At 31.7% G+C, this 20,434-nt stretch overlaps 4 protein-coding genes across 8 annotated transcripts; 1 reads left to right on the top strand and 3 right to left on the bottom strand.

Annotated features, from left to right (window-relative positions):
- The first annotated feature begins 1,471 nt into the window (after positions 1 to 1,471).
- On the top strand, positions 1,472 to 3,896 carry LOC108333819 (pectinesterase). Its single transcript, XM_017569276.2, has 3 exons — positions 1,472 to 1,531; positions 1,933 to 2,962; positions 3,077 to 3,896. Exons 2-3 carry the CDS (start codon positions 1,951 to 1,953, stop codon positions 3,811 to 3,813), a joined length of 1,749 nt encoding a protein of 582 aa, XP_017424765.1. The 5' UTR covers positions 1,472 to 1,531; positions 1,933 to 1,950; the 3' UTR covers positions 3,814 to 3,896.
- A 1,954-nt stretch (positions 3,897 to 5,850) lies between these two features.
- Positions 5,851 to 11,760, bottom strand: LOC108332979 (nodulin-20-like). The gene is made up of 3 exons (XM_052870753.1): positions 11,692 to 11,760; positions 7,050 to 7,654; positions 5,851 to 5,980 (listed from the first exon to the last, which is right to left on the bottom strand). Exons 1-3 carry the CDS (start codon positions 11,758 to 11,760, stop codon positions 5,977 to 5,979), a joined length of 678 nt encoding a protein of 225 aa, XP_052726713.1. The 3' UTR covers positions 5,851 to 5,976.
- Positions 11,351 to 15,245, bottom strand: LOC108332487 (pentatricopeptide repeat-containing protein At1g52620). Of its 5 annotated transcripts, XM_052871081.1 has the most exons (4): positions 13,186 to 15,245; positions 12,101 to 12,197; positions 11,692 to 11,913; positions 11,351 to 11,581 (listed from the first exon to the last, which is right to left on the bottom strand). In XM_052871081.1, exons 1-2 carry the CDS (start codon positions 15,169 to 15,171, stop codon positions 12,138 to 12,140), a joined length of 2,046 nt encoding a protein of 681 aa, XP_052727041.1. In that variant the 5' UTR covers positions 15,172 to 15,245; the 3' UTR covers positions 11,351 to 11,581; positions 11,692 to 11,913; positions 12,101 to 12,137. The 5 variants fall into 5 exon arrangements, with proteins under 5 accessions (XP_052727041.1, XP_052727038.1, XP_052727040.1 ...); XM_052871078.1 differs by having other exon boundaries at positions 11,692 to 12,549; positions 12,641 to 15,245; XM_052871080.1 differs by having other exon boundaries at positions 11,692 to 12,197.
- A 1,295-nt stretch (positions 15,246 to 16,540) lies between these two features.
- On the bottom strand, positions 16,541 to 20,061 carry LOC108333081 (uncharacterized). The gene is made up of 8 exons (XM_017568412.2): positions 19,838 to 20,061; positions 19,161 to 19,273; positions 18,887 to 18,958; positions 18,618 to 18,653; positions 17,830 to 17,875; positions 17,441 to 17,528; positions 16,984 to 17,041; positions 16,541 to 16,769 (listed from the first exon to the last, which is right to left on the bottom strand). Exons 1-8 carry the CDS (start codon positions 19,914 to 19,916, stop codon positions 16,719 to 16,721), a joined length of 543 nt encoding a protein of 180 aa, XP_017423901.1. The 5' UTR covers positions 19,917 to 20,061; the 3' UTR covers positions 16,541 to 16,718.
- Positions 20,062 to 20,434: the final 373 nt, after the last annotated feature.

Here is a 20,434-nt window from a genome sequence, read left to right as displayed (position 1 = left end):
ATATTAAATTAGATTTTCATATGTTTAACTTTTAAATATTATGTTTTAAAATACAAATTTATATAAAAATATCTTTAGAATTCCTTAATGAACTTAATATATTATTAATAGTCTAAATCATTAAAATTATATAAAAATCCAATGACGCAAATCATTAAATATTTCGTAATAGTTGTATTTGTTGTGACGTGTGTTGATATTTACACTATTTATTAAATGTAATATATAAATGTATGCTGTGTTTATGATATAATATGTTATTTTGTGCATATATTACATATTATATATATAATATTCTTATATTTGGATTTAAAATAATGAAAATTGACGCAAAAACTCTAAATTAAAATGAAATAACTCAAAAGATTTACAACCCAAAAGATTTACTTATATTTCCATAACCTTCTTTTAATTTAGATTCTTCAATTTTTTTTAAACAAAAGACGATTACTATATTCTATTTTTTATTTTAATTTTTAAAATGGAACTAATAGGTAACTAGACTCTTTTATACATTTTGATAATATCTTTCTTATTAAGAAATATTAGTATTTGATATATATTTACTTCATTTTCAGGAAAAATGATCACTTTTAATTTGATCTATGGTTAATTAATTATTGAAAAAATATTCTTACACGTGTGAGTAATACTTAGAAAATTTTCATCTCAAGTTTCACATTGTTTATAAAAACAAAACTCAATTTTCCTATATTTCATACACTAAGAATGTAGTGAATTAGCTATCAAAAATTAACTTCAACTAAAAGAAAGACGTTATTAGACGTTATTAGAGTGGACTAAACGGAGTTTAAGCCCACGGTAATACTTTTTAAAATAAAATAATATTACAAAATTATGGGTAAAATCTAATAACAATTGGGTCGGTCGACTCTAGTTGAAAAAGTACATTGCATTACTGGTTAAAACACATGCATAATGTGAATTAGATTTTCATTTTAGGTTTGCTTTTGAAAAAGAAAAACCCTAATCGAACACATTTACTCCATTTATGAAAATTTTCATGTGAGGTTTACTTTTTCCATTTTCCCTTAATGTTTAAAAGTAGCCTAATTGTAAAAATGTAAAATGATAGTAATACAGTACATTTCGTTAGATAAAAAGATTAGTGTTTATAAAATATATATAACTTAGTACATGTGTTTTATATGTGTTCCTCTTATTTTATAAAAGACAATTATTTGTCCTTTAAACTAAACAATAATTGCACTAATACTAATTATATATACTCAATTTAGTATGTGTTTTTCTATCCTCTCTTATTTTAGGAAAGACAAGTATATATGTGGCTTTTATCCGTTTCTCTTATTTTAGAAAAGACAATTATTTAATATTTTGACTAAACACGAATGACATTAGAATGATTCACCTTAATTAGGAGTTAAGTACAATTTTTTGGGTATATAATAATTCTCCACCATCTCAACATATGAAAGAAAACATATTCTAGATAGAGAATAGGGATCTCATTTCTCTCCACTTTTCGTCAGTAAGGTTCTTGTTTCACAGAGTACGTAAATAAACATACACATTATTTATTATTCATTCTATGAAATATTATATGCCTACGTGACTTTATTTGATTTTGAATCTTTCTGAAGAAAAAATTGTTTATTTGTTTGAATCTTTAGAATTTCTGAAATTGTCCTTATTGATGATGACAATATATATGCAAACAGATAACACATTGTTGTGAATTGTGCTAATAAAATTAAAAAGAAAAGAAAAACATTGTTGTTAATTGCTAACACTAGTTGCATGCATGTCGTGCGCTAGCGATAAAAGACGAGGGTCAAAATAAAACAAGATCATGTTTAGAATTCAAAAAACATGTTTATGAAATGTCATGTTTATTTTTATTAATTTTGTCACATTCACTAACTTTTTACACTAAATCCATGTATGATATAGGAGCTATACATACTTGAAATGTCGGAGAGAAATGCTGATAAAGGAAAGAGGATTATCATTGGTGTTTCAACCTTGTTCTTGGTGGCTGTAGTTGGGGCTATCGTATTTGGTATCAACCTCAATGAGAGTGGTTCAAATGGAAATGGTGATAATGTTAATAACAAAAAGGAACATGTTACTGCCTCTGTAAAAGCCGTCCAAACCCTTTGTAATCCCACAAATTACAAGGAAGAATGTGAGGAAAATCTCATGGCAGGTGTCGGAGACAACACAACAACAGATCCATATGAACTTATCAAACTTGCTTTCAATATCACCATTGAAAAAATTACTGATAAATTCGAAGAAATGAATATCTTGCATGACATTGAGAAGGAGCCTAGAGCGAAGATGGCACTCGAAACATGCAGACAACTCATGGATCTTTCAGTTTCGGAGTTAGAAAGGTCATTTATTGGAATGAGCGAGTTTAACCTAATGAGTGTTGATAAAATCCTCATGAACTTAAAAGTTTGGCTAACTGGTGCACTTACATACCAAGACACTTGCTTGGATGAGTTTGAGAACACCACCAGCGATGCTGGTAAAAAGATGCAGGATTTATTAACGACAGGCATGCATATGACTAGCAATGGTCTTGCCATCATATCAGCATTGTCTGATACTTTCACAAATTTGAATGCCACAAAATTATTGGGACGTCGCCTCTTTCAAGATTCTGAGTCACCCTCATCGGTTAATAATGGAGGACTAAATGAAACTCTGATATTAAATCGCAAGCCTAATGTGACGGTAGCCAAAGATGGCAGTGGAGATTTCAAAACCATCAATGAAGCACTGAACAAAGTACCCAAGAAAAATAAAACGCCATTTGTGATCTACATCAAGGAGGGCATCTACCAAGAGTATGTTGAAGTGAAAAAGAATATGACTCATGTGGTTTTCATTGGTGATGGTGGCAAAAAGACAAGAATAACAGGCAACAAAAACTACATAGATGGAGTCACCACTTATAAAACTGCCACAGTTGGTATGTCTTCTTTCATGTTTTTTAAGGATAAAATCATAAAAATTATAAACCCAATCCAATTGAAAAATGTTTTTTAAGGGTAAAATCATAAAAATATAACTGATATTCGTGCAGCTATTCAAGGAGATAACTTTGTGGGCATGAACATGGGATTTGAGAACTCTGCTGGAGCCGAGAAGCATCAGGCAGTGGCATTGAGAGTTCAAGCAGACAAGTCTGTGTTCTACAATTGTTCAATGGATGGGTATCAAGACACACTTTACGTACACGCCCTGCGTCAGTATTACAGGGATTGCACCATTTCTGGTACCATCGACTTTGTGTTCGGAAATGCACTTGCTGTTTTCCAGAATTGCACTTTCGTGATCCGAAAGCCAATGGAAAATCAACAATGCATTGTGACTGCACAAGGTAGAAAAGAGAAAGAACAACCATCTGCAATAGTGATCCAAGGAGGTTCCATTGTGGCTGACCCTGATTTTTACCCAGTAAGATTTGTTAACAAAGCTTACCTAGCTCGTCCATGGAAGACATACTCCAGAACCATTTTCATGGATACGTACATCGATGACTTGATTCAAGGTGAAGGATATTTGGCATGGGAAGCATTAGATGGACCTACTGGTATGGATACTTGCTTTTATGCAGAGTATCACAACACTGGCCCTGGTTCAGACAAATCCAAACGTGTGAATTGGAATGGGATTTTGAACCTCAATTCAAAAGCTGCACGTTTGTTCTCACCTTCCAAATTCTTTCATGGACTTGATTGGGTTCGGGCTACTGGGGTTCCTTGCTTCCATGGCGTGCCCCCACACTACAAGCACAAGAACACCACATTAACCTGGTGATCAAATCCTCCATTATTATATCATCATCTTTCACCTTTTTCCCTATTCTTTCATTCTTTTTGTTTTGTTCCTTCATTTTAGAAATAAAATAATAATATGCTTTTCTTCGTTCACTTGCTTCAGTCTTTCATTCTCATCTAAACATCTGTGTTTTAATTTCCATATCTATTTTGGTAAATTCAGACTGGATGTAGATAAATATAAAAAGCAAAATGTAAAAGAAAGGTAAAATATTATCCCACACCATGCTTGCCATAACTTTCTACTCCTATTTTCACCATTCTCTAATAATTTTATTATGAAATTATCAAAGTCCGTTAATTTTTTTTTTAAAAAATCGAATTTGAAAAAGTCGTACTAACTTAGCACGATTTTATTTTTATTGAAATGAATTTATATTAAATTAAGAATATTTTTATAAAAAAATTAAAGTTGTGATAGTTTGAAACGATTTTTATGTTTTACTAAATATATTAAGACAATTTCAACTTTTTTATAAAAGTCATTTTGACTTAGCATAATTTTATTTTAGTTAAAGTAAAATTATCTTTAGCATAACATGATTTTTTTTCTTTGTAAAAATGTAACAATTTGACATAATTTGCTTAATTTCTATTTTTAAAGTTATTCCATTTTGGTAATTTTATAATGATAATGATAAAAAAAATATTTGTACGTGTAATTCCTGAATATAATTTTTTTTATTTGCAATAAAAAAATTATGGTTATATTGAAACTTAATAAGAAAAAACAAAAAAATTAAAATGTATCCGTTTAAATGGATTTTTTTGTTAACATTAATCTCACAATGTACCTAATTTTTAGTGTTTTGCGTATACTACTTGAGTGTTAAGTTATAAATCAAGTAACATTCAAGCTCTGTTTTGATAATTAGAGTAACTCAAGTTGTAACCCAATTATCTTCTTTTTATACAAGTGATGTTTGAAATGAAAATTCTATAACTTTAGAGTGCATTGACAAAGTTAAATACTTAAGAAATGTTAATTCTCTTTTCATTAAACTTTTTTAGATGGCTGAAGTAAGAAATAAGTCAAATCAATTTTTCATCTTCATTCAAGATATTGCTCTGAGATGAAACTCAAATGATATGTCAGGGTACGTATAAGAGGCAGAGAGAGATTGTATTGTAAGGTTGGAAAGCAGAGAGAGTTTATATATTCTCTTAAAATTTATATAACTACAGATAATATAATATTAAGTAATAACTTGAAATTTCAATAGTTTTAACAAAAAAATATATAATTAATTAGTTATACAACATAATATCATTAAGAATCATAAGTAATAATATTTTTCTAGAATTATCTAACAGTAATATCAAAGCTAGCACATATATAGAGATTGGGAACATGGTGATGCTCAATACAGTCATTTCTAGCGGTTTCTATTAAATCTAGTTATTTTCGACGGTTTCTACAAAATCCCATTTAATTTTGACAGTTTTTACCAAACCCTGATATTATTTACGATTTTTATCAAATCTTGATCATTTTCGGCAATTTCTATCAAACCCCAGTCATTTTTAGCAATTTTATAAAACCTCGATTAATTTTGGTATTTTAACAAAATCAGTACAAATACTAGCGCTTTCTGGAAACCCCAAGAAATTGCAGCAATTTTAATCAAAAACCGCCGGTAATACTTATTGATGTTGTTTTTTCTAACGGGTTTTGCAATCGCAGGTAACGCATTTTTCAGAGATTAAAACTATTGGTAACGCTAAAAATAACTCTTGAAAAAATTAAATATTTTTATAGTAATTTTACCTACTTAACGTATTTAGAACACACTCAGCAGCGTTCGGTTAACACGATTTTACTACCCTTCCAAAACCATTTGGTTAACCTGACATATTCCTCATCGGCGTTGCTTTAGTAAAATAAAAATATGTATTTATATTAGTAACACCATTATCATGCATCATAACATTGTTGAATAATTTTTTTTATTCATATAGGTAATTTTGGAATATTAAGGGTACATAAAATAAACAACGTTTGAAGAGAGATTAAAAGTTGAGTTAAGGAAAAGTGACTATTATATATATATATATATGATGGAGAATGCTTGTAATTGTTGGTTTATTAGTATAACATGACAACGCAAGTTCTTCCCAGAATTATTTATGGCGAAAACCTGCCTCACCTGCACCAATCACAAGCAAATGAAACATGGTTCAGTTTTTAAGAAAAGGAAAATGAAACATCAGTATGATTTTAAGGTACAAAATATCTGAAATTATTAGAGACCAAATAAAAGTTACTGAGCAAAAATGAATCAATCAGTATAGACAATCTTGTCTATTATTACACACGAAACAATTCTGTTTGTTGATAGCAACAACAATAACAATCTGTCTTGAAATATGAGCAAGAGATGCAAGAAAGAAACAGATACGAATCTTGGTATCTTTCTGATTCCATGCTTATTTTTCTTGCAAATCACTTGTAAGGATAGAAAAGGTTTGTTTTACAAGTAAATTTTTAAATAGTAATCAAGATAAAAAATTAATTGATTAATACAGTGATTAATTTATATATTATTTTATAAATTAAAATTTACTCGCTATTATAAATAGTAATTAATTTAGATATTAGTTTTTTATAGTCATAACCTAATTAATTATAATTTTTTATTTATAATAACTATTTTACAAATAATTTTTTTTAATTTTTAATTTAATATTTAAATTAGTTACTATAATAATTAATTAATTTTTATCTTTAAAATTGAATACTATTTAAAAAAATTCTTTTAGTGAGATAATGTTTTTCTAGGTTGTTGTACATTTTTCTTGCATATTATAATTGGAAAACTAATGAGTGAAAGATGCTTGTCCAAAAACTTGAGAGGTAAGTTATTAGAGATTTTATATAAACTAGAAACAAAATAAATTTGTAAGAAATAAATTGATGCAGATTTTGTAAATCAGTTTTATAAAATTAATTAAATAATTTTTTTTTTCAAAATTGATCATGATCATCAAAACTTACTTTAAGTTAAGATAATATTAAAGTTATCAAAGTCTATATTCTAATGAGATTTATCTACTATCTTAACAACAATAGAAAAGATAATAGAGTTTTAAAATATATAAATAGACGTGTATCTATAGGTTTAAAATATATAAGTGGAAATATAAAAAAAAATATTTACGTTTTAAATTTATTTTTTAATATTTCTTAAAAAAAAGGAAAAAAACCAGACAACATACCAGGTATCATCCGGATATACACATTGATTGAGAGATGTAACGAGACAAGGTGATAATGTAACAACATCAGGATGAGTGAAACACGTGCGTGAACTGACATGGCTGCAGGTTCTCAAGACAGCTTGGAATTTGAGAGTTTCAATGGAGAGTGGATGAGGTTGGATTAGAGCAAGACTAGGAGGTTTCGCTATGACTTTCACAGTATCAGTTGTGAATTTTATGGGTGGTGGTAACGGCACCGGATAGCCATTTATGGGTGGTGGCTTGAATAGTCGGGTATCTTCCGACGAATCTTTTTGGTTTGTAGGAGTTGTTTCCTCAAGAGAGGCTCCATGCTCCACCAAACAACTCTTCATAGAATCCAAAAGACAAAGCCCTAACCCATATGCTCCGGTTTTTTCACCATCTTCCTTTTGCACTGCTTCAATTTCACTGCATGTCTCTGCAACATGCGAACTGCAATGTGTCACAAACTTTTTGAATGCTGAAGACTCGTATGCCTCTGTGTAATTCACTGTATGAGTATCAGCATCTTCTGCAACTACCCTAACAGAAATAGAGTAATAATTATCACTCTCATTTTTTCCACCAAGACCTAAATTCAACTGTGGTTCACACCTTAACACTTTGGTTGATCACTATTTATAGTTAATTTTACAATATTAAAATACAAGAATATACTGTATATAAATGTTTATTTATAATAAGGAGATTCTAACAAATCTTTCATCTTTGTTTTTTATTATTCTTCGACTTTTCAAAGTAAATATATACCTGTCTTTCTAATATTAAAATGAAATATATTTACATAAAAGAAAACATAATAGTTAACACATTAAATTTTAAATCTAATTCAATATTACAGATTTTTAAGATGAGATTTGTATTTTGTTTCAGCAGGATTTAGAACCTAATCCAAAACATTCAAAGTTGTGTGTTCCGATGTTCAGTTGTGCTGTCTTCGTTCTTCTCCTTGTCCAAGCCGCGGGGGAGGGTGCCTGCAAAAGATACTCCGACGCTCAAGTCAGTGACTGCACATAGTAATCTTGTAATCAATATTTAATTATCAAAGCTCTGAGTTCAGTTCAAGTTCGAGTTACTTGTCTTCTTTTCCAGACAAATATTTATAAATTATAATAACTTTACGGTTAGGTCTGACTCATTAATCACCCATGAATGAGATTATTAATTGTCAATAAATGACAATTATTTTCATTAACTTCCCGGCAGTTATTACTATTGATTACCTTAACGGCTCTTTAAACTGATCGGTTCATCGACTTGAGAGGTATCATCGGTCGGCCGACTCTTCTGCACCTTTGCCGTTCGGTTGGTTGCGAGCCCATTTTACCGAGCGGTTAACTGTTTGTCCGCTCAGTTCATTTGCCTAGGAGGTACCATCGGTCGACCATGAGCTCCATAACTTAGGCTCTCTTGCACCTTGACCGTTCGGTCGGCTATAAGCCCATAGTAATATATTTATTTATATATTTTAGACTTAATCTCTGTTTTGTTGAATGTGTTCTACATTTTTTTAAGAGTTCAATTTGATTTTTATTTTGATAAATTTTGTTTAAAATGTTATCTAAATAGTTGACGGAAAAGTGTAAAGGATGACACTTTTTGAATGAGTTATGTAGTTTTTGTTCACATAACTTTTGTGAGTTGTAAAACAAAATTTATTTTGATAAATTTTGTTTAAAACGTTATCTAAATAGTGTAAAGGATGACACTCTTTGAATGAGTTATGTAGTTTTTGTTGACATGACTTTTGTGAGTTGTAAAACATCACGGTCCACCACTTTGAGATAGAAACAAATATACGCTAGAATCATAGTTTCATCTTCGAAGATCCATGTAACTGTCAAATCTCTATCGTCACACTGCCACGAAACATGAATCCACCTCGAGCATGCAACCACGGTTCGACCTTCACTATGAACATGTATCGCGAAACAATGCACGTGAAATCTCTAAACTTGCATCGAAATTTTTTTCAACCCCTTCCCCAATCAAATTTTTTTTCTTTAGAAAACCCACACAAAAACCATCACTAATTCCTTTCCATTTTTCTTCATTCATCAATCTACACTTTCTACCTTCATTCTTTTCGTCAATTCCATCTTTTGTCTTCACAATAAATTAAAAATCTTTCTCTGAGGTTGTCAAGCTTCTCTTTTGGGCTACTGAGCTTCTCTCTTAGATTGTCGAGCTTCTTTCTATTGTTGAGCTTTTCTCTTAGGCTGCCGAGCTTCTTTGGGATTGTCGAGCATCTCTGTGGATTATCGATGACGGTGGACCATCTCTTATAGCCATAGGTTGAACCCTAACATTTGTGACTTATACACAACGCACACTTTAGATAAAATATCGTCACGTCATATGAATTGTTCATCCTATATCGTTAACAATTTAGACAACATCATAAAAAAAATTAAACAAAATTTACAAAAATAAGACCAAATTAAATGTGTGAAAAAATGAGAATCACATTAAATAAAATAGCCGAAAATAAAGTCTAAAATAGTAATTAAGTCTATATTTTAAATTAGTTTTTTTAATCAACGTCATATTTAAAAAAAAATGTATTAAAAAAATGTATTCATATATATAATTTGAAGATATGTTTAATTGTATTTATGATAAAATATAAATTTGTGAAAGCTTCAACCGTAATATTTTAATTAGTTGTAGCTATTTATTTATCGTGAAGAGGCACATTTGATGCAATTATTTCTTTAAAAAAATAACAGTAAGGGAAAAGTTGTCTACGCAATTATCATTTTTAATTATATTAAATAAATTATCAAGCCATTGTGATAAGATTAATTAGTATATAATTAACTATATTTTACATTATTCGTGTATTGAAATGAACTAAAACTTCCATCAAGTAACATTTTGGAAAAATTCGGCTTAACAAAGAGATCGATGATTCATTAAAGTTAAGAGCCATTAATTTTTTATTTGAAAATGCCTCATATACACGAAGTTTTAATTCATTAAAAAAAGTGAAATTGTTTAATTGTCAATGTTACCATTGTAATTTAGATAGTTCAATTAGGACGATAATTATTTAAAAATATTTTTTATGTTGATAAATATAAACTATATCTAGTTGCAATACTATTTTTTTCATCTTTTATGGAGTTCTATTTTGTTTTTCTCACAAACTAAAAAAAAAAAAAAAAAGAATGTGAGATCATATATTAACACCAATAATAATATCTTATTAATCTAAAAAATTATCCTCTCCACCATATATATTAATAATTATTGATAAGTCTTCGTTCTTAATTTAATTATATAAATTTAAATCGACTTCTGTCATATGATAATTGTCATATGATAATTGTTTGTGACTCAATATGTAATAAAACTTAAATATATAAAATTCTCTAACTTAATATTTGCACTATGCATTATTAAAGAAATAATATTTCTCTACTTCACTATCTACATAATATATCATATTTATTCAGCAATACTCTAATTATTACTTAAATGTCATCATTTATTGTTCTTCTTTTAATACATATCTAATTTAATTTCCTGTGTTATTCATCATTCATCTTTGTGATTTGATACCAACATTTTTTACACCAACTCACACCATAGAATAAATAAATATACTCAAATCACCCACCATGAATAAATGAATTTAAAACAATGAATGTTAATAAAAACATTAACAACTTGTCATGAATATGAGCTTGAGGAACATATCATATATAAATTGAATGATAAAACTATGATTTAAGTGATACAATATATCGTTTAACCATCAACTCAACTTTTAAGTACGACATTCACACTCTTCTTGACTTGAATTAATACTCTGACACTATGAGAAAAAAAAAATTAAAGGAACTTTGAATATCTAAACCTAATTCTATCGCAATTTTAATGAATGTAATATAATTTAATTATTATAAATACTTAATTAGAGTTCCGGTCCAGAACTTTTTAATATGTCCACACCTTTAATACTCTCAAGTTTAAGTACCATGGTATTTGTTGATTATATTTTTCATAAACCTATGCAAATTAATTTAACACCAAAAAAAACTGTATAATTTATGGTCTATTGCAGTGAAAGTAATTAAAAATATTGTTTGTTAAGCTACCTATTCATAGGGATTTTAGAAAACATTTAATTATATATTTAGTTATCGAAATTTGGGGGTGTGATTCAAACTTTGATCTCCCAAATTTAAATTTCTTTTATTTTGGTCCTCGAATATGCAAATACGTGTCTACTAATGAATATTAAGAATCGAAATAATATAAAAAATATGTAATTATAAAGTAAATACTAGTTTCATCCATATCTTGTACTTTTCACATTGTTTCATGCATTTCTCTATCCAAAGAGAACTCAGACAATAGATCTAAAGTTGTTTCCGTTCCAGCAAACACTGATAGCACCCTCAATGCAGCACTTGAAAGTTCAAGATAAGTGAGCTTGCACTCCATGGATGGGGTTGAACATCTGCAGCATTGTTGTATTTATCAATTGTCCATGTAATCATCTGAGTAGACTCGCACAACACAATTTAGCTTTAGAAAATATGGTAATGATAAATCAAGGAGACCTTTTACTGAATGTACTTGATTTATGAAAACCAACCAAAGATCACACCTGGGATGACGAAGAACCAATTATTCTTCTCTGTTCTTCAGCTCTATTGTAGATTTCAACTACTTCCATAAGACACTTTTCAGCTTTCTCACATCTGAATCAGAATGCATGCATAACCCAACTGTCTGATATGGTGAAGAAGAATCCAACTCCATTTAGACTAGTCTGCAAAATATATATCCCAATGCCTTGACTTTGAAATTGGTTAGTGTTGTAGGCTCGCTGCAATTTTGCCCCTCTCCCATCCCATGGGATATTCAGAAAGGGGCAATAAAGTCATTAAAGTAGGCGAAAATATATCAGTGGGGGCAAATTATTATGTAGGAGAACTTTTCCCAATATGGTAAGTGAACTGCCAGAAACTGAAGAAATAAATTTGGAACTGTCAAAAACCAAAGAAACAAACAACCTTGGGATCGTGTATTCGTGTCAGGCAAAGTTTCCTCCTATGTTTGTGGGGATTGGGAAGGTCTTGGACCACTTTCATAGCTAATGGCTGCAACAGACTAATGAAATAGAGATTTAATACACATTTGATGTTATTTGTCAAAAAATTATATACAAGTAATACACATGCTCCCGCTGCTTCCCATGGGAGAAAAGTAAACCTATATGCACACCGCACAACTGTAAGATTTATATCAATTCAGAACCTCTTTATTGTTACAGGCAGCTGTCTCAGGCTTCAAAGCATTGATATTCAACATCTTTATGCATGCCAGCTTCAAAGCATTGAGATTCAACATCTTTAACTGATGCTAGTAATAGTGAAAAAGGTTGGGGATGATAATGATTCACTTATATACTCTTCATAAAATGACTGTCTGAAGATAATTTGTGTTGTCTATTTGCTGTTTGCTGACATCAAGAAGGTTAATAGAATTCAGAAAAGACAATATAAATGTCTTCTTTAAATTCTATGTAGATCACATTATATACACATTCATACATGACTGAAATATTGCTCGACTTCTTTAATCTGTAAAATTTCCTCATGCATGGGAATTTCCTCAGTCTCTATCTTGCTATAACCTTTAGATTTTTATCAGGCTGTTCAGAAAACTTGGAGTCTTCAATCAAGGTCTGTAAAATAACTGAAGCCTCTGAGAGCCTTCCCTGATATAGGTATTTGTCTAATGTCAGGGAATATTTAACAGCAGTTTGAAGTTCAGTCTTACTTAGATCACAGGATACAATATTTCTCCATTCTTTTGACTTGCCTTTTTGGCATAAACCATGTAGCAGAGCAGTGAAACATACAGAGTCTATAAGAAATCCCTTATTCAGCATCTTAGTTTGCAATAATTGGGCAGTGTCAACCATTCCGTGTTTACAAAGACAAACAATAATAGAATTATAAGCTGCAATCACCGGCCCCCATCCATCCAAAATCATCATTGTGAAGAAATCCAAAATCAGTGACCTCTCATTTTCCTTGGAATCGCTTTTCTCAACAAGAACCGGAGTAGGTGCAGTATTTGTTAAACCATTTACCATGTAATGGAATGTAGCATCATTTGGAAGGCAACCATTCATCATCATTAACTCAAAAATGGATGTTGCTTTCTCAGGTCTACCAGCCTTAAAGAAACCCCCAACTAGTGTGGTGTAGGTGACAACATTAGGCTCCAAATTGAAAGTTTTCATTCCTCCGAAAACTTTTTCAGCTCTGATAATATCTGCTTTCTTACAGAACCCATTGATTAAAGAGGTGTAGGTGATCACATTTGGCTTGAATTTATATTTCATCATTTGTCCAAACATCTTGAGGGCACTACTCATGTCATGCTGTTTTACATATCCATCTATAACTGTGGAATACGTATATTCATCTGGAGCATGATGCACATTTTTCATCTTATTTAAGCATGACAGAGCATCTGTCATCTTTCCGAATTTACAGAAGCCTTTGATCATGGCATTATACCCCACAACACCAGGGTCTATACCCTTTCTAATTATGACTTCAAAAAGCTTAATTGCCTCATCAAGCTCACCACTTCTAATAAACCCGTCTATCAGGGTGGCATAGACATATGCATCAGGTTGAACATTTTGATCAAGCATTTCTGAAAGTAGTAATGTCATGGCAGAAAACCTCCCATTTTTGCAGAGACCGCTCATCAAAACATTGTAAATTTGAGCATCAGGAAGTACACCCTTCTCCGTCATTTTCTCTTTGACCATCAATGCAACATCAATTTCCCCAGCAACGACTACTCCATGTATAAAAGCTCCATAAGAAACCAAGTCTGGTTTTTCTCCCAGTTCAGCAACCCTAAAAAGCATACTTGATGCCTTAATATAATCCCCTTGCTTGCAATAAGCATGCATGAGGGGTGTATAGCTAAATTTATTAGGAAGCAATCCCCTTTCTTTCGCCTTTTCTATCAGTTTATCAGCTTCTTTAGTCCTTCCACCCCTACACGAAAAGTTAATCATAACATTGTAAGTTGTAATATCTGGTTCACAACCCATCTCAGCCATCCTTCTCATTGTATCAGCTGCTTTGGCTACCAAACCATGCTTATATTCTGCATCAATAATACTATTAAACACTTTGACATTTGTATTCAATCCCCTTGCAGCCATTTCTGTCAGAAATTGATCAACTGCTTCAAACTCCCCTGCCTTGCAAAATCCATTAATTAAAGCTCCGTAAGTTTCTACAGTTGGCAAAACCCCCTTCATTTTCAAGTCCTTGAGAGCTCTAGTTGCACTTTGGAGATCACCCTTCTTGCAATACCCATTAATAATCATATTATAAAACACAACATGTGGCACACAACTTTTTCCCCATCTATCCTTAATCAACCTCCAACCGTCCTCAATTTTCCCCGAGTTGCACAGGCCCTTCACCATTATCGAGGTGCTATAGTTATCCACAGCAGCACCAGTTCCATCATCTGTTTGAAGCATTTTATCATACAGCTGAAGCGCAACATCGACTTTCCCGCTCTTGACCAAGCCATTCAGCAACGAATTGCTTGCGGCAACACTGGGAAAACAATTATGCATTTCACGCACTGCATGGAATAACTGGAGAGCCCTATCAACCGACCCAAATTCTCCATATGTAACAATCAAAGCACTGAATGCTCCACGGGTAGGGACCAAGTTTTGAGCTTTCATGCTCTCCAACACCGACTCGATCTCCGAGAACACTCTGAACCTGGCCAAGAGCTTCAGAAGAGAGGAATGGGCAACCCCATCGAGAGAACAAGAGAAGGGTCGGGTGGAAGCCCAATCGAAGAACTTCAGAGCGAGTTCCGGGTCGTGGACACGATCAATGACGAAATGGGCAATGTCGGAAACAATAACATTGGATTGAGCAAAGCGAGATTGGAGGGATTCCTGCGATTGATGGGATTTAAGGATTCGGATGACGTCAGAGACGAGGTTGTTGATGTGGGGAGGCAAAGAGGAGGAAATTTTGAGGCGGTGACGAGGTTTGATTCGAGAAAGAATGGCTTTGGACATTGTTGAGTTTGAAAGAAAGCAGGAAGAAAGGGTTTCATGGAATAGTGGTGATGTTCAGGTTTCAATGATTTCTCAGTTACATTCCTGTTGCCAAAGAAACTATATAAGTGTAACATTTTTCAAAAAGATTATCTTTTCTTAAAAATTAAGTTTCGTTTCTGTTTAAAAGTTTTTAAGATTTATCACGTAAGCTTTGGTATATATATATATATATATATATATATGATTCTTGTTAGAGAATAATATGAAGATGAAAATATTAGACTAATTATATCATTAGTTTTAATACATGTAATAAATATTGTATAACTAGATTTTTTTTTTTTAAATTTTAGTCCCAACTTGGAAATTTGTTTTATAAAAAAAAATATAATAAATAAAATTTGTGAAGATATTAGCCGGCATAATAAAAGAAATCAATCTCAATAATAATTCAATGGTGTATGGTGTGTTTAAGATTTCATGAAATGAAATGCAGTTTTTACATTGACTTTAGAAGGAATAAAATGTTTCTGTAATCATTATGGGAGAATTATTCTCATTCATAGACCTTTATTTTTTATTTTTGTTATCTTGTTGATTGGCTCATCTATAGCATTAAAATAAAATAAAGAATAAAGTATGAAAATGGAAATTAGCTAGAAAATGTCGAGATAAAAAAAAGTTATTTGACATCAATAATTATAAATATTATTTGACAATTTTTTAAAGAGTAAAATGATCCTAATAAAAATAAACTTTTGCATTTCAAAAGAAAAAAATAAGTAGAAAATAGTAAAAGGTAGTATGAAATGGATGTAAAAAAAAATTACGTGTCAGAGTATCATTATCTGATTAAAAATGTCAATTAATGCTGTGGTTAAGGTAATCAACCATGCAAGTCTGGCATGAATGTAACATAAATATTTGGTAGGTTGAATTGGTGGAACTATGAAAAACATAAACTTCATTGTGTGCCATTTTGGTCTTACTGGCGTTACTACGACCCCCATCGACGTTTTCGATTGACACAGAAGTGGCTATATCTTAAAAAATGATGTCGAGTTCGAAAATGTCAACAGTGAAGTACCCAAAAAATGAAATCCGTGATCAAACTCAAAAGGGGGGTGAAAGCTACAAATAACCAACAAAAAATATTTAATCCCCCCAAGAAATATTATATTAGCTTTCCTTCAGGATCGATCTAGGTAAAATTTGAATAAAACTATATATTAGATTAGTAAAGCATGGGCAAGCTAAAGTTTTTCACAAAGAACTAAGCAAGTTTTTAATGGACAAAGACCGCAGGTGGCATTGAGGATAAGAAACAGCATATTTATAGGCTTAATCTTAAACTGCACTAAAATAGAATATAAAGGAGGCGATGGAGTTCAATCAGATGCCAACTCATCAAGGTAAATATCAAAATTCAACTATTTTTCATTAATTCTTAACATTATATAGTCCCCATACTATGAATGGTACAAAATGACACCTTCAAGAAAAGCATGACATCTGCTCATACTACCATCGGAGTTTAGGCCGCAGTTTGATTTTGGAATATTCATTTAATCTTTTGAAGTTATCACGAGCAACCCCAAAGCACCAATGAGAATATACTGCAAAGATGAGACAGCTTTAGAATACTTCATACTTGATGCAACTTAAAATATATGTCATGCATCTCGAAAATGGTCATTTTATCGCATTGCAGAGTAAAATATCATCCGTTGCTTTGCAATAAATCAGCACCACAAGAAAACTATTAGGTTTCGAACCGTCAACAACCTACACGAGCTACATGAACACAATAGATTGGCACAGCAAACAAACCTTGATAATAGGCTTTTCAGTCATAATAATGGTCACCCAGCCCACGTAAGGTAAGAACCTGCCATTGACAATACAAGCAATTTTTTTAGTACCGGAAAACTACTTGCCAATGAAATGCTTCATACTATTAAATGTCAAACTGTTGGTATCATTTTGGGATAAAGTAGGATTAACATTTGGCATGATGCTCATATTCAAGAGCCCATTGGGTGTTAGAAATTGCGCACATTGTCAGATACTATGCTCTAGTAGTGGCATTTAGCATGTTGCCAAAAAATGCCTACTACTTTAATGTCAAACATCTCTCTCTTATTACAGTTGAAGACTTAAAGCATATAACCTCAATATTGTAAATAACTGTGTGCTTGCCACAACAGGTAGTACTGGGTGTAACAAAACAGGTTTAGAAAACAGTTCTACAATAAGTGGAGCAAGTGTAACTAAAAAAATGCCATACCCGACAGCTCTACCCATTATGTGGTGCCTTTGCAGCCAAAGCTGACCATGAGCATACAATAGCCTGTCATCCCCATAATTGTTGTCTCCTGCCAAAGACAGCAAAATAAATCAAAGGAAGCACTACATTAACATAGCCACTAACTAAAATGGATAACTAAAACGTGTCGTACAAGAGAGATGCTAACAATACACTGAACTAAAACACTTCATGCATTTCTAACTAAATAGAGAATGGGTCCATTTCTTTTATTGGTAAATGCGTTCAATAATAATATGTTAGAAAATTTGTGTTGCAAGCATCACTAGTATTTCTCTAAAATGGAGGACCAAAAAATCAAATATAGCCAACATTTCCATGAAGTTATCAAGTCATGAACTAGGCATTACCTTTTGTGAGAACATCAACCTCCCCAGTATCCTCCCTTTCGTGTACCTACAGAATGATGAAGTATTGAGACTCTAAAATATGGCAACCATAATCATCACAATATTTCAGAATGCATAGAGAATTCTAAACCAGAGAATGTGTAATGTAGAAAACATATAGAATTTACACAAGTGAATATTTAAGTGTTCGTGCATGTATGCATGTATGTGCACTTGAGGGATTCAAGTTTATTGCTGGAAAGAAGGATAAATCCAACTAATCAATCTTATGAATTATCCAGATATTCTTGATGCTCTCCATTTTTAGTGTTGTCAGTGAATATAAATTGATAAACATACTTTAAGCAAGGATGTTTCCTTTTGCAAGGAACGATAAGTAATCTATCATATTCATATCCATTACCCTGAGATTCAGGAACCTTTCCAGTTTTCACAATGTTGTCAACGAAAATAACTAAGTAGTTCAACCAACAAAGGAGAAGCAGAGAGTGAAGGAGGAAAATTCTAATGGCACCCTAGATTGATGTTCCTTGTCCTTCAAGATTAAGATAAAGATAAATTAGGAACCAAAAACTGATGGCACATATTTTGATAAAACCCAGGTTAGGATTTGGTTTGCATTGACATTAAACTAAATAAGAACAGTTTATGTACTTTATGTAGTTTCAGTTTGAATAGGCACCACTTCAGCAACACACTTATGAAGTGGATCCCCCATACAATGCTGTGAACCGATTTTCCCTAACTTTCCATCTAAAAGACAATTTAGGTGTACCAGAGGTGCTTACCTTAATTACACGATGAACAATTGGAATCTCACGTCCCTAAATACAAAAAATACGTGTCAATAAATAATCTAATTTACGTCAATAATGATAGGAAAGTAGTGAGCAGAAAACAGAGAATCAAAAAATGAATATAATTAACAAGAATAAACAAACTATTATTCTGAGTAAAGTCATACAAATGGTTCAGATATAATTTTTTTATAGATTGATTCTGATAAATACAAATAAGCTAAGCAAAATATAAAGAAACAACCGAAGAGAAAACTTACATCCACATTAAACACAACAATCTCCCCCGCCCGAATTGGATCTTTACTCATGTGCAGGAATAAGATGTCTCCCTGCACATTAGCCGCATTTGTTAAAACCACAAAGTAGCGGAAAAATTATGTTGACAAGAATAGTTTGCATATATACACAACTCCGCTCTCACTGAAATATATCCCGAATTATGTGTACAAGAAACACAAAAATACTATTTACTGAAAAAGAACAAAAACAACAACAGAAACAGTTAAGCATTCATGCACAAGACTGACTCACCCGCTTGAATCCTGGTTCCATGCTTCCAGAAAGAACAACGACAACAGGAGATTCACTGCCAGTAATGCACATCAATGCCTTCCATATTATCAACGCAGACGTAACAATCATGCCTGAGTCAAAACATAAAATACTTTGGTAAATAAATAAATAAATAAAAAATCCTACGGATAGACCAAGAAAACCATACCGTCGACAGTACTTATGATAAAACAGCATAGCCTATACAGAGTTATCAACCAAATGTTGAATTACTGTCAGCAGCACAAGCATATAGAAACACTTGAGTAGGATAGAGGAATGAAAAGAAGTACGGAAGACAAACACAATGGTTTTAAGGTGTGGACACAATAACCCTATGTTGTTTGCATAATCGGATTACCATAAATCATATTGATCCTCGTCTATAAAGAGTGTGACAGTGAGAGTGAGAGCCGCTAAAGATAAACCTCTCAAGCGAAAAGCGAAGATATCCATGCTAGCGTAATGCTTTGCAAACGCTAACAGTGAAAAAATTGGCAACCGGAGTTGATCAAAACCCTAAAAAAAGTGGGGAGTGAAGAATTTGATCGGAGAAATTGAAATTGGAATAGTTTGGGAGTGTAGGCAAATAAGATAAGAGTAAAATGAATGAAAAATTGAAACGGAAAAAGAGAGAGAGGAGAAGAAGAACGAACCGAGGCTAACAGCCTGAGTGAGAACCTGCCGGATCTGAAGAGATTTGATGGAATCCATAGTCTCTCCGATCCAACCCATTGCTGTTGCTTCTTCTCTTCTTCTCTACGCTTCAATGCAGAATGCACAAGTCTATGGTGGCTGCTCCCAAGTCCCAACTTCACTATAACATCAAGGCGTAACTCTTCCTTTTGTTTTCTCCCCCCCCCCCCCCCCCCCCCCCCCCGAAAGCGTTAACACTCCAAAAGATATTTTTATTACAGATTTAATTTTAATTATGAGTCATATTTTATTCTAAATATGTTTTTTTTTTCTATTTATTCTAAATTTTGATACAATTTATCCAATTTTAAAAATAAATATAATTAAACAGGTAAAAAGAAATTGACGAAAGTTAAAAAAATTACATTTATTTAATTTTAAAGTTTGGAATGTTATAACTTGAAATAATTTTTTTTTTTTAATTTTTGAGACTAAAAATATATTTACTTTTATATATAATTATTCACTTTTTTATAATTTTTAATAATATTTTTAAATATTTATTTATACATTAAAATTATAAGAAATAAATACTTTAAATATATATTGTATTTCAA

Source organism: Vigna angularis, chromosome 11 (assembly GCF_016808095.1).
Source record: "Vigna angularis cultivar LongXiaoDou No.4 chromosome 11, ASM1680809v1, whole genome shotgun sequence".
Classification (NCBI taxonomy): Eukaryota; Viridiplantae; Streptophyta; class Magnoliopsida; order Fabales; family Fabaceae; genus Vigna; species Vigna angularis.
The sequence above is the reverse complement of the archived record's forward strand: the minus strand, read 5'-3'. Positions and strand labels throughout refer to the sequence as shown.

Excerpts from the sequence above, each read along its gene's own strand:
- LOC108332487 (XM_017567774.2), bottom strand. The coding sequence starts at position 15,171 with ATGTCCAAAGCCATTCTTTCTCGAATCAAACCTCGTCACCGCCTCAAA.
- LOC108333819 (XM_017569276.2), top strand. The coding sequence starts at position 1,951 with ATGTCGGAGAGAAATGCTGATAAAGGAAAGAGGATTATCATTGGTGTT. Across the intron at positions 2,963-3,076 it reads TTATAAAACTGCCACAGTTG|CTATTCAAGGAGATAACTTT; the intron begins GTATGTCTTCTT and ends ATATTCGTGCAG.
- LOC108333081 (XM_017568412.2), bottom strand. The coding sequence starts at position 19,916 with ATGGGTTGGATCGGAGAGACTATGGATTCCATCAAATCTCTTCAGATC. Across the intron at positions 17,042-17,440 it reads ATAATGGGTAGAGCTGTCGG|GTTCTTACCTTACGTGGGCT; the intron begins GTATGGCATTTT and ends TGTCAATGGCAG. Across the intron at positions 16,770-16,983 it reads CTGAAAAGCCTATTATCAAG|TATATTCTCATTGGTGCTTT; the intron begins GTTTGTTTGCTG and ends TCATCTTTGCAG.
- LOC108332979 (XM_052870753.1), bottom strand. The coding sequence starts at position 11,760 with ATGGAAGTAGTTGAAATCTACAATAGAGCTGAAGAACAGAGAAGAATA. Across the intron at positions 7,655-11,691 it reads TTGGTTCTTCGTCATCCCAG|TTGAATTTAGGTCTTGGTGG; the intron begins GTGTGATCTTTG and ends TGTGAACCACAG.